At 38.3% G+C, this 13,117-nt stretch overlaps 1 protein-coding gene across 1 annotated transcript; it reads right to left on the reverse strand.

The window, feature by feature from the left end:
* Positions 1–2,627: 2,627 nt before the first annotated feature.
* On the reverse strand, positions 2,628–12,641 carry aoc2 (amine oxidase copper containing 2). Its single transcript, XM_059348169.1, has 5 exons — positions 11,043–12,641; positions 8,947–9,065; positions 6,466–6,632; positions 4,105–4,237; positions 2,628–4,012 (listed from the first exon to the last, which is right to left on the reverse strand). The coding sequence occupies exons 1-5, from the start codon at positions 12,610–12,612 to the stop codon at positions 3,722–3,724; spliced, it is 2,280 nt and encodes a 759-aa protein (XP_059204152.1). The 5' UTR covers positions 12,613–12,641; the 3' UTR covers positions 2,628–3,721.
* Positions 12,642–13,117: the final 476 nt, after the last annotated feature.

The raw sequence follows: 13,117 nt of genomic DNA on the forward strand, positions 1-13,117 counted from the left end.
TGTTCAAGGGGAATTATTTCTCCAGCAGAATTTGTGCTGTTGCTCAGATTCTTTGGGAGCCACATAACCATTTGTTTTTTTAAATAGTCAGTTGCTTGATATAGATGTTAGATATTGAGACTGAGAAACATCACACGAAATAAAAGACAATACAGCTAAGTGTTTTGAAGTGGCAGGAAGCACTTTTCCTGCAGCCAATCATTGTGTTCGGTTTCCTTCCTCTTTTCCAGGAGGAGAAAATGACATGCTGGCAACTTAACAAGCTACACGGTCATGGAAAATCACTCAAAACTTGTGTTGTTAATTAACCACCTACAAGACCTATCCTCAACCTCCGGACAGTCATGAATAAGTGAACTCCAACAGTCCCACACGTGTCTTTCATCTTCGCCAGAGTTATTACACTAATTTCCCTACAGGCTCAAGTTTCTCACATGAGTGACAGTTAAAGAGGCTGTAAGAGGTTGTTATAGCAGCAAAATAATGTGCATGATTTTAGAATTGTTGAACAAGTGTTGAACAATCATATATGGATTTCCCTGTGTCTTCATATTTGGCCTCGTAATATAATGAAAACCTGGAAACCTTTTGTCATTCAAAACTTACTGAAGTAAAAATACAAAAGTATCAATATCAAAATGAACTCAAAGTATCAAAAGTAAAAATACTCGTTATGCAGAATGGACCCACTGAGATTGTTATATATATACCAAATATATAATTGGATTATTGTTTTTGATGCATTAATGCATAAGCAGCATTTCAATTTTCTCAAGGTAGGATTCATTTTATCATCTTAATATACTGCTATTTAATTTCAACAAATGTCTAATCACTTTAAATGTATCTTGTTTTTTTATGTTAAATCTCAAACTGAAAAGTAACTAAAGCTCTCAGCTAAATATAGTGGAGTAAAAAGTACAATATTCACCTAAAATTGTAGTGGAGTAGAAGTATAAAGTTACATGAAATAGAAACACTCAAGTGAAGTCAACTTCGTCAAAATTGTACTTTAGTACAGTACTTGAGTAAATGTACTTGAGTAAATGTACTTTCCACCACTGATCGCTAGTCCTATGTTTTCGGCTTTCATCACATAACGCCCCCTGACAGTTGTTTTCGCCCGAGAAAAACAAGATCACAACTTTAATACTTTTAAAGATGCAGCCTGGATGGAATTGACACAGTGGTAGTCTACAGATTGATGAAAGTCAATATACAGAAATACTATTAAATCAGCACGTCTTTGATTATTGCACAATACCTTAACCACTGTAGCAACCACTGCCAACAAGATCTCCAACCTAAACGACAGAATGGACGATTCGTCAATACCACCCATAATGACACATATGAGCGTTTATCAAAATGAGTGTTTCATGAGTGTTCCAATAGCACAGGGGTGGCCAACCTGTGGCTCCAGAGCCTCATGTGGCTCTTTAGGCCGCCTGCAGGGGCTCCCCGTGGCAGAGACAAAAAAAATTATACATATATATTTTTACATTAAAATTTTCATTTATCAATGTTGTAGACCAAAAACTATTTGTATTCTTCAATTTTAAAATTGTATAGCCTTTTTACTGCATATTAAAAAAGTTTCGACATTTAAGTCAACTAAAATGTGCTTCATAGCTTACGAAAGTCTCCGGCCCGGCGCCTTAACCTTTACGTTTTGTCTACTTTGAGTTTAGTTTTGAGTTCCCCAAGACAGACTTGTTTTCAAAATCATATTAATAAATGCTCATTATGACTATTAATAATCTTGGTAGGCTAATTTAGACTTCTTAGGCTGTTTAATTTTCATTTTAGGCTCAATATAAGGTTTGCGGCTCCATTCCGTGATTTTCTCTCTTTTTTTGGCCAACAGTGGCTCTTTAGTTAGTAAAGCAATAACACACACGTCATTATACATGCACGTACGGTTCGCAGTTTCTGTGAATTTAGAATACAAAACCACTGACCTAAGTAGTTACGAGGGAGACATAAAAAATCAGAATTCACAATCTTTGAGCAATGGAAGTTACATAAACAACCAAAGTTGTAAAAAGTAATTTACTTTTGTTTTCACATGGGACACAAACCTGTTCTCCTGGGTGAAAGTCAGCTGTTTTTTCCTGCCTCCACCTCAGAGATCAGCATTTTGTCCCCACACACAGTGAAGTTCCTTTTCATTCTGGCAGCACAATGATTTGCCATTGTTTTTTCGAAAATCAGCGGGGAAGGTACTTTTGTAGTTTTGGCAGTACGCCATCTTTCAGTATTTCATACAGGAGGCCACAGTCGCACCACTACATAACAAATCACAATCCAAGTAATAAAGCCCTAATGTAAATCCAATAAGCAAAAAAAACCAAACATATCTTGTTTCCCCTGATAAACAATGAGAGTGGATTTGTAAGAAATGCGATTTCAAAGCCTTAAGTGTAGCTGCATGTCATGAATATATCTGTTTGTTGTTGTTGCCTTTATTGTTTGAGCTCTCTTTGTATTTAGCCCCTTTGCCTATTGTGTCTGCAGGTGTTCACACTCTGTTCATGCCCCCCCCCCCCCCCCCCCAGAACACACACACACTTATTGTTTTGTAATTGTATGGTAGTTCTTCCAAGAATTCAAACATTGCTTAAATGACTTTTTTGAACATTTTAGTTCAACTGAGGATTAACTTTTTCATACAAGCTGGAGCCTTATTAAACCTTTACTTTCAACATTTCTCAGAATGCTGCAATGTAGAAAAATTATACAAAAAGAATCAGACAACAGTTAGATATTCAGTAGTCCCCGCCCCGAGCCACATCAGAGAGTGATCCTGCTTTGGACTGGATCATCATAGTGTCAGTGCACGCTTTTACACACAGCTGACTTTACAGTGTCAGTTTCTATATCACAGTTTATATTACATTGAGTCATAAGTGAAACACAAAACCAAAGAAACAAAAAAATGTGTCAATCCCAATGACAATCAGATACATTTAGACTCCAGTGATAAAAGCAAAAAGCAAAAGTGATGAGAAGCAAAAGTTAAGTTATAACAAGGATGTAAGGTAATAGCCTATTTTCTTGCCAAATCTCAATCCATAGATCACAAATAAAATATCAGCTTGCAGTGAATAGTTTTGTTTGTAAAATAATCCAATGTGAAATTTAGTGTTGGCAAAATAACCTATAACTCTAATGATAACAAGTGCATGGAATTACTAAAGTAAAACTATGACCATAGAAAAACCAATTACTTTGGTGACAATACCAAAAAGACACATGAATCTACAGCCAGAAACAGCTCCTTCCAAAGTTAAAAAAATATATACCTACCACCACATATAAATCTCACTTATTATATTGTTAATTTTTTTGTGTGTACAGAATAAATACATGAGAGATGGCATGGTAAATGATGTGTTTTGGAGGGTTTTTTTTAAACTTTGGGCCAGGCTAGCTGGTTTTAGTCTTTATGCTAAGCTACGCTAACCACATCCTGACTCCAGCTCTGAAATTAACAGAAAAATATGAGAGTGGTATTGATCATCTCCACACACTTTTGGAAGCAAATCAGGTTCACATATTTTTCAAAATATTAAAAAAATATTCCTTTACTCAGTTTCTCGCCCGGTGCAGCTCGGCCCAAATGGCTTCTACAAACATGTTAACATTGACACAAGCTTTTTGATGGATAAACATACAAACTCAAGCATATCTCTGAATTCTGTAGGGCTAACACAATAAATCAGACCCAGTCCTCAAACTTCATGACTCCTTCGAAGCCATTGTAGGTGAAGGATTCAAAGACGGGGCTGCAGGTCTCTTGAGCAAGGCAGGCCATCCTGTTGTCTTCACAGCTGTCCTCTCTGCCCGGGCTAATGTACACCCCATCAGCAGAATGGATGGATGGGTCTCCATCAAAGTAGTTGTGGGGTCGCAGCAGGACCCCGCCCCCGTTGCCCACGGTTACTGTGTTGGGGATGTCCTCAGCGTGGGGGATGTGGAGGAAGCCGGTGGTCACCCAGGCAACAAGGTCCTGCAGGCATATTTTATTTTTTATCAAGTAACTTCCATAAGTGATTATCATTATTTAATTATTACTGATAAGGAGATATAATTTGAACACACCTCGTCTTCAATGCTTTCGTTGTCTTCAATGTACTTGCTGAAGTCAACAGCTGGAGTCCACATGTCGTTCTGATTGTACAGACCGCAGCTGGTCTGTTCTGAGTCCTTATGCTTAGTGATGGCGACCTTATACCTGGAGACAGAAAGAAGAGTTGCAGAAAAAGATGACTTTGGATCGCCAGCAGAACCATGCCTCAAGATCTAAGGCTGCATTGTGGCTCATAAGTAGTGGTGGAAAGTAACCAAGTACATTTGCTCAAGTACTCTACTTAAGTTTCATTTTGAGGTACTTGTACTTTAATTAAGTATTTCCATTTTATGTAACTTTATACTTCTACTCCACTACATTTTAAGGCAAATATTGTACTTTTTACTCCACTACACTGAGCTGAGAGCTTCACTTACTTTTCATGTCAATATTTAACATAAACAACATGATTCATTTAAAGTCATTAGACATTTTTTTTAATTAAACCTCATGCAGTATATGAAGTAGTTAAAATGAGCCCTGTCAACAGTAAAATGCTGCCTACATTAATGCATCAATATTAAAAATCCAACAATACATTTGGAATATAAAACAATCTGAGTGGGTCCATTCTGGATAATGAATACTTTTACTTGATACTTTAAGTACATTTTGATGTTGATACTTTTGTACTTTTACCAGACAACAATTTTTCTATTGAACAATTGTGCAAAAAAATGTTTTCCGTCTAATAACGGCATATCTAAAATTCTTCCTTTCATCAACACCTGTGCTCGGCAACTACAGCATAGTTAAGTTAAGAAACATATTTGGATTAGGATAAAGAAAAGTCTAGATTCAAATGATGGAATGTGAATGCATGAAAATGTCCTAATCTCCACACCTTGACCTTCTGTTTTGCTACAGAAAAAGCAGAACCTTGATCATGGCGTTTGGCCACAAATCCTCATGTGCTATATCATTTAGTATGAACAGAACTTCTCGTGATTATAATTGGTATTATTGATATTGGACTGGGCATTTACATGTCTAAAATGTAACCAGGAGTCTGACCATGCAATACATCAAAGTGAGACTATTTAACTTTTGCTGAACAGCAGTCACTGTGACTATTAAGTTTTTTATTTAGAGGACAAAATCAAAGAAGTTACTTACAATTCCTGAGATTCTACTGAATGTTCATGGCATCGGTGTTACATGACTTATAAGGATTAGAATGGGACCAAGGCAACAAACAAGAAATGTTTCCTGGTGATGTTAAAAAATGAATAAAACAAGATTTCCTGTCAATTGACTATCAATTAATCTACAATTTAAATTGCTGCAGCCCTTTTAAAAATATTGTTTTGATAATTGTTGCAGCTCTGACTCAGTAATGTCGGCTAATGTCTATCTAAAGTTTGTTTACATTAGCTTAGATTACAAATGTAAGATATTTGTAAAAAAAAAAAAAAAAAAGGGAAAAGGGAAAAAAAAGCTTTTGTTGCTTTTCAAATGTTCAAATCAGTCCTGGTCATTAGCAGGTTTTGAGGTGATATACAGCTGTATGTTGTCTGCATATAGGTGAGATTTGATGTCATTCTGCCATACTGTATGTACTCACATATTTTCTGTTCAATACCGTATATATTGAATGGTCATTAAGAATTTGGTCGATCATGTGGAATTTTTAATCGTTGTATTTTTTTTTATTTTATTATTTTTTTAATCTCTGACTGTGTATCAGCACTCACTGAAATGAAACACGGCCGAGCGTTCAGTTCTGCGGCCGTATGTGAATAAGCCAATGAGCTGAGAATTAAGTGGGATAAAGCTACAGTTTGCAAACTGAAAGCTGCAATAACAATTATGAAACACACAGAACCAAACTAGCTTACTTCATCAAACCTTACTAGCATTAATTGCTAGGTTTCATTTTATCCAAAACTTATTTAAACACAAAACTCATTTAAATATGCAAGATTGCTGTGAAAACTAACCTCATGCCTCTTCGGGGGCTAAAACATAAAACATTGAACTCCTTGACGTTATCTTTAAAATTTAATCTCAATAGAATTAGATTTCTGATCAACAGAAATCTTATGTTATATTTTTTTTTCCCCCATGTATGCATGTTTTTATACATACAAAAAAAGCGTTTAATTGATTAATTGATTGTCGTTACTGTTATAGATAATCAAGTTGGCAAGTTTCTTCCGAATGCCCATCTTTACTGTTAACCTGGAGTTTAAATTGAGTTTGCAGAAAGTAATTTCCTTAATCTGTAAGGATTATTGTGTCTAACACAACTTTTAATCATCAAGGCAAAAAAGTGTTCGTAATCATTAACTTTTGACAGTGTAAGGTGTGACTTTGCGCCTGTCCAGTCTCACCTGGCCCAGGACATTGCCCTCTCTTCGGCCTGGCTCTCTGGAAGATGGTCTCCGGTGAAGCTGAACACCTGCAGCCTGTAGGAGCGCTGGTGTCCCCATCGGTTGGTCTTGTTGCTGGCGATGTGGAGGTAGCGAGGAGTCTTGGTGTCGTAACGCAGAGCTGCCTCCTGTGGAGTTGTCACAGTATACATTGCTCCTATAGTTAAGATTTAGGGGTTACTTTGTTGGATGCAACACTGGTGGAATATTGTTAAATTTAATAAACAGTACATATTTCCCAAATAATAAAACATAACCAGCAATGCCAATAAAGTCATTGCTGGATTAGATACCAATTGAAGTCATCTTAATATACAGTAAAAAAAAAAAAAAAGTAAATTAAGTAAAAATATCAGTTTGTTTATTTTCATTTATTGTTAGTCTTTTTTGTTACAGAAGAAGACCTTTTGGCGTCCATGTTTGATTGAAGGTGGAGCCGGCAGGCTGAGCTCTAACAGTGGGCTGAGTAAACAAACCTGTGCTGTATCTTATAAGCCATGGTAAATCAGTGTGACACCAGCATCTAAACTGGCCCAGAAAACATTTACAGGTACGTTTACATCCTGCTCAATGAGCTGCAGCTGACTGGCTGATTAGATATCCAGCCTGTGACGAGCACAGGTGAGCGAGAGGTACCTGTAACTTGCAGGTTCTGTTGCTATGAATGTCGAGTTTTCCCCATGATGATGATGATAATGATTTGTGTGTTTTAGTGCAGTCCAACCTGACATATTCTCTCTCTCTCTCTCTCTCTCTCTCTCTCTCTCTCTCTCTCTCTAAGGCTGGGGCTATATCAATAAATAAACACAACACAAATAATCACTGATTGTGAGAAATGTTATTCGCTGTGAATATGTTGTTTAGTAGGCTTGTGGTATCTCTATCTTGACGCGCTGGTAAGTGGTTATCTAAATGTGTAATCTCGTATGGGTTGTGGGCCTACATTTTTAAAAAAGTCCAGGGCCTTGTTTTACTCCCAGTCCGTCCCTGCAGGGAGATAAACCTAGCACGGGTTGCACATTTGTCTGTTCTTGTGCATCACTATCGCCATGCATTTTCCTTTCACTGGTATTCTGCACTTGAATATGCACTTACATTCACCTTTGTGGCATACAGTTTGGGTTTGGCCTGATTCTTATGAACGCAGATATTACTTTACCTTGAGCTCCTGTATCAAGCTGCAGTGCCAGATGAATGTTATTCTCTTTCAGTTTCGTGATCCAGTCTTCTTCATCTTCATCCACAAAGAGGACTACAGGTTCACTCTCATTCACCGCATGAACTCTACTTTGGTGAGCTTGACTTTTAAAATGGGATTTTTTTGGCTGCAGTTTTTGTACATTTTGCAATACGCTGAGAATTTTTTGTGAGGACACCTACATGCTATTCCATGTCCGTTGATTTGTTTAATTATTATTTTTTTGTCTCTGGAATTCCGCTCTTCTTATTCATTGCATTACGTGTCTCCTTTATAACTACAACCACACTACATGATTTACTGCACAACTTCTCTGCTTGTGTTTTAACTGTCTCTGCCGCTCTGCATAACATTAATGCTTTTCCAAGATCCTAATCGTGCTCTCTTTATAGTCTCTCCAAAAACATTAAATGGAATCCTGCGCACAAGTCTGTCTCTCATTAAGGAGTTTGTCAGTTTTCCAATCTCACATGTTTTAGTTCTGTTTCTTAGCTCAGTGACACACTCAAAAATTGTTTCTCTGCACAGGTGAAGAATCTGCGTCTTTCGTTGAGATTGTTTTAGGTATGCAGTAGGCTTCAATCTTCTCGATTATCTTGTTTATCTTCATTTTATCCTCTTCAGCTACAAAGATATTGTAGACTTCCAGGGTTTCTTCAGCAACAACATGCAGGAACATGGACACTCTTCACTTTTCTTAAGTTGAAGGTTGGGTGGAGGTTGTAATCTTTACAGTTTTTCCTCGTTATATTTACCTTTTCCCGCGGTAAGTAGGTTAACGATGTTGGAACAATTGTGGTAATGCGCTAAGTTAGCTTGTTGTTAATTACTTACTGAAGTAAAAGTACAAAAGTATCAGCATCAAAATGTACTAAAAGTATCAAAATTAAAAGTATTTGCTATGCAGAATGGATACACTGAGATTGTTATATATATTATTGTATTATTATTTTTGATGCCTTTATGTAAGCTTTAATTTACTGTTGTCAAAGTAGAGCTAGTTTTAACTACTTAATATACTTTTATGTGGTTAATAAATAAAAATGCTTAAAAATTTGAAATGTATTATGTTTTTTGTGTTAAATCTTTACCTGAAAAGTAACTAAAGCTGCAGCTAAATGAAGTGGAGTAAAAAGTACAATATTTGCCTCAAAATGTTGTCTAAATGTTGTTAAATGAAACCTACTGTATATGCAAGGCTGAGTGTTAGGGTTAGACTGTTTAAAGCAGAGTGAATGGCAGACCTTTTCTGTTTTGAGTTGCTTCTCCACCAGCTGAGGAACAGTAGCATAGCGTCCAGGCATCCAGGGCAGCGACACATTGACATATTCCATGTCTTTCGTTTGGAAGAAATTCTTCACTCCTGCGGAGGGAATACAATAAAAATGTTTGTCATAAAACCTGTTTTCTTTTGTAGTTTCAAAGCCAAAACAGACCTGCATTGGGCATTTTACGCTGCTGTAAATGTCATGACGTGTCATGTACACCTTTTTTGTTTTAAAATATATTAAAAGCTGCAAAAATGCCCACAGAAATGCCAGAAATAGATCTGCAACGGAACTAAATAGACCTATATTAACTTACCATGAGCAGTAATGTGTGCTTTGTTTTAAAACTACAGTCAACAGTAAACCTGTTACACGTTATTTACTGTTGACTGTTTTTCAAACCCTCGTCTCTTTGAACTCAATACTGATACAAATATTAAAAAATACTAATATTTTTAACATCAAAATGTGTATTAAATTTGGAGAGTAAGACAGTTCCATAATGCAGAAAAAGCATCGCAATAGAGCTAAAATATACATTATCCGTCATAAGTTTGGACACACCTTCTCATTCAATGGTTTTTCTTCATTTGTATTACTTTTTCTACATTGTAGATTAATATTAAAGATCTAACACATATGAAATGATGTAGTAAACAAAAAAGTATTAAACAAATCAGAATATGTTCTATATTTTAGAATTCTTCAAAGTAGCCATATTTTGCTTTGAAGGTCTCAAGCACATGAAGAAGGCAAGAAATTCCACAACTCTTGATAAGCCACACCCATCCGGGTAATCAGCTCATGAATCTGACTGAGAGAATAAAAAAAGTGTGCAAAGCTGTCATCAAAAAAAGAGGGGGATACTTTGAAGAATCTAAAATATAAAACATATTCTGGTTTGTTTAACACTTTTTTTTGCATTTTGTAGCTTTATTGACAGTAGAGATATTTAGAGTGAAGGGTGGAGACATGCGGAAAAGGGCTCCAAGTCGGACTTGAACCCAGGCCGCCAGCTTACGAGGACTGGGCCTCTGTGGTATGCGCTCTACCAGGTGTGCCACTAGGAACGCCCTTTGTTTAACACTTTTTACTACATAATTCCATACGTGTCTTTTCATACGTTGATGTTTTCAGTATTAATCCATAATGTTGAAAATAATAATAAAAAAATAAAAAACACATTGTATGAGAAGGTGTGTCCAAACTTCCCTAGTACTGTATATATATTCACATATACAGTGGTGGAGGAAGTATTCAGATCTCTTATTTAAGTAAAAGTACTAATACCACACTATGACATTACTCCACTACAACATTACATTACATTACATGTCATTTAGCTGACGCTTTTGTCCAAATGGACTTACAATAAGTACAAGTAAAAGTCCTGCATTCAAAACTTATTGAAGTAAAAGTACAAAAGTATCAGCAAAATGTACCAAAAGTAGGTATTCCTTATGCAGAATTGACCCACTGAGATTGTTTTGTATATATTCCAAATATATTGTTGGTTTATTATTTTTTCATGCATTTCTAAAAGCAGCATTTTACCTGTTGTCAGGGTAACACTAATTTTAACTACTTATTATACTGTTATCTGGTTTAATTTATAAACATGCACAATCATTTTAAATGGATCATAACCTGTAAAGTAACTAGTAACTGAAGCTAGCAGCTAAATGTAGTGGAGTAAACAGAACAATATTTGCCCCTAAAATGTAGTGGAGTAGAAGTATAAAGTTAAATATGTGGAAATACTCAAGTAAAGTACAAGTACCTCAAAATTGTACTTAAGTACAGCACTTGAGTAAATGCACTTAGTTACTTTCGACCACTGTACATAGGCTATATAAAGACCTTAACCAGGTCTGGGCTAAGCCCCCAGTGTCCTTAAGTCCTAGAAACACTCCTGCCCATGGACATGATGGACACACCATTTGTTTTTTCAACAGATATAAAGGATAAAGCAGAACTTGTTATTTAGACTATGAGTTTTTCATATAACCCATCTCAAGTATACTGCTCTCTTATCTGCACTAATAACCACAGTGAAATGTGCTGGCACTCACCCGACACATCCAGGTCCACCTTGAAATTAATAAAGTGAGTGTGGATGTTCCCCAGCACCTTGTCCGCCACCTGGTGTCCGTATTTCAGATTACCATCCACCAGGTAAGAAGAAGAGATGTAACCGGTGGCGTGCACCTTAGCCTCCACAGAGCCGCTCTGGTAGAAGATGAAGTCCCACATGTAGTCGTAGTTTCCTATGGCCGTGATGGTTCTGAACACCAGCGCGCTGTTCACCATCCCACCGTAACTGTTGTGGAAAAAGTCAGAGAAGTGCCTCCGCAGGGGCTGACCCATGTTGTGCTCAAAGATGCAGATTGAATTTCTAAATCTAACCGGGAGTGGGACATCGATGTAGCGGTATGTGTCCACAAAGGTGGCTTCGTGGGGGCAATCCACGCCACGGACCAGTTCGTGTGCGAAGCGCCCTATCCCGATGCTTGCGTCCAGAAACTTGGTCATCATCATACCCGGAGTCACCGAACCGTACACCGACATGGCCTCCTGCACGCTCAGCTCGTACACTATCCTCTCATCTTTGAAATGCACATCAAAAACCCTCATGCCCGTGACGGAGCTGAGCCCGAAGGCGAAGCTCCAGTCCAGATACAGGACTTGGTTCTTGCTGATGCTGTAGCGCTTCCCCTCTGCGTAAAACAGCTGCGGGCCCACCTGCAGAGGCTTGACCTTCGGTTTCAGCGAGCCATAGTCTTCCGGCACCTTGTAAACTATTTTCTTAATAGTCCCCGCTTCATACCTCTGTTTAAGCTCTTCTACGGTGTCGAAGTATTGGCCGTTATAAAGCAGCCGCTCCACTTTCCAGTTGGACGCGTTTACGCTCTCGTGGTTGACCATCACCTCAAAGCCCACCGGGTGGATGTACATGCCGCTCATGTCCCTGAACATAGATATCCAAGTCTTTCTGTCCCCAGATCGGACTCCGCGGGGCATCTGCTCGAACGCGTTTAGCCCGTTGGCGGCATCTGCGTGGAAACTCTCCTTCAAGAGCTTATCCAGCTTAGCGTAGACCTTACCCAAAAATTCGAAAAGCAAGTGGTATTCCCCGATGGTGACCGCGCGCGCCGTGATAGGCAGCTCCGTGTTGTACCTTTCCTTGGTGACATCTCTGTAGGTCGTCGGGTTGGGAAGAGGTCCAACTACGTACTCTTTAATTTTACCAAGGGCGCCGTGGAAGACCACCGCGGTCGCCTCTCTTTTCGGCCTGGCGCCTTTCCCGTCCAAGTAAGCCAGCGCTGCCGCTTTCTTAGGCAGAGAAAGGTCTATTAAAAACAAAAAGTTTTCCGATGGCTTGGTGATCTGGCTGGTGGATATGTCCAAACCCGTCTGCTTGACCATGAACTGCTGGACCTGCAAGTACTCCTCCTGGGTGAGGTCAGCGAACACGAGGCTGCGCTCGTCGTGTTCGCGCTTCAGCGGGTGGACGCGCTGAGCGGCACATTTGGGTGCCCTGCTGGAGTGGATGCCGATCAGGACGATGTTGAGAATGATGGAGACGAGGACAAAGAGGATGAGCGCCCATTTCACTAAAGAGTTCATCCTCCGCTCTACCATTACGCACGGGCTGTGAGAAAGGGAGGAGAGGAATGAGCCCTGTGCAGGAGCAAGCGCTCAGGCGGTTTTTGGAATAGAGAGGCGCGGCTCTCAACTTTTCCGTTTCCCACCCCTTTCTATCCCGTATTTCACCTCCCCACTCCCCTCATACAAAAGTTACTACAGTGTGAAAGTCCTGCATTCACACTCTTACCTAAGTAAAAGTATAAGAGTATCAAAATATACCTAAAATACAAAATAGCCAGTGGTGGCATGTAACTAAGTACATTTACTCAATTACTGTATTTAAGTATACTTTTAAGGTACTTGTACTTTGCTTGAATATTTCTATTATATGTAACTTTATACTTCTACTATTGTACTTTTTACTCCACTACATTTAGCTGACAGCTTTAGTTACTTTTCAGGTCGAGATTTAACATAAAAAAAACATGATCAATTTAAGTAATTTGGCATTTTTCTAAATAAAAACTCATAACAGTATAAATCAGCCCTACCTTGAGAT

This window comes from Centropristis striata, chromosome 13 (assembly GCF_030273125.1).
Source record: "Centropristis striata isolate RG_2023a ecotype Rhode Island chromosome 13, C.striata_1.0, whole genome shotgun sequence".
NCBI classification, from domain to species: Eukaryota; Metazoa; Chordata; class Actinopteri; order Perciformes; family Serranidae; genus Centropristis; species Centropristis striata.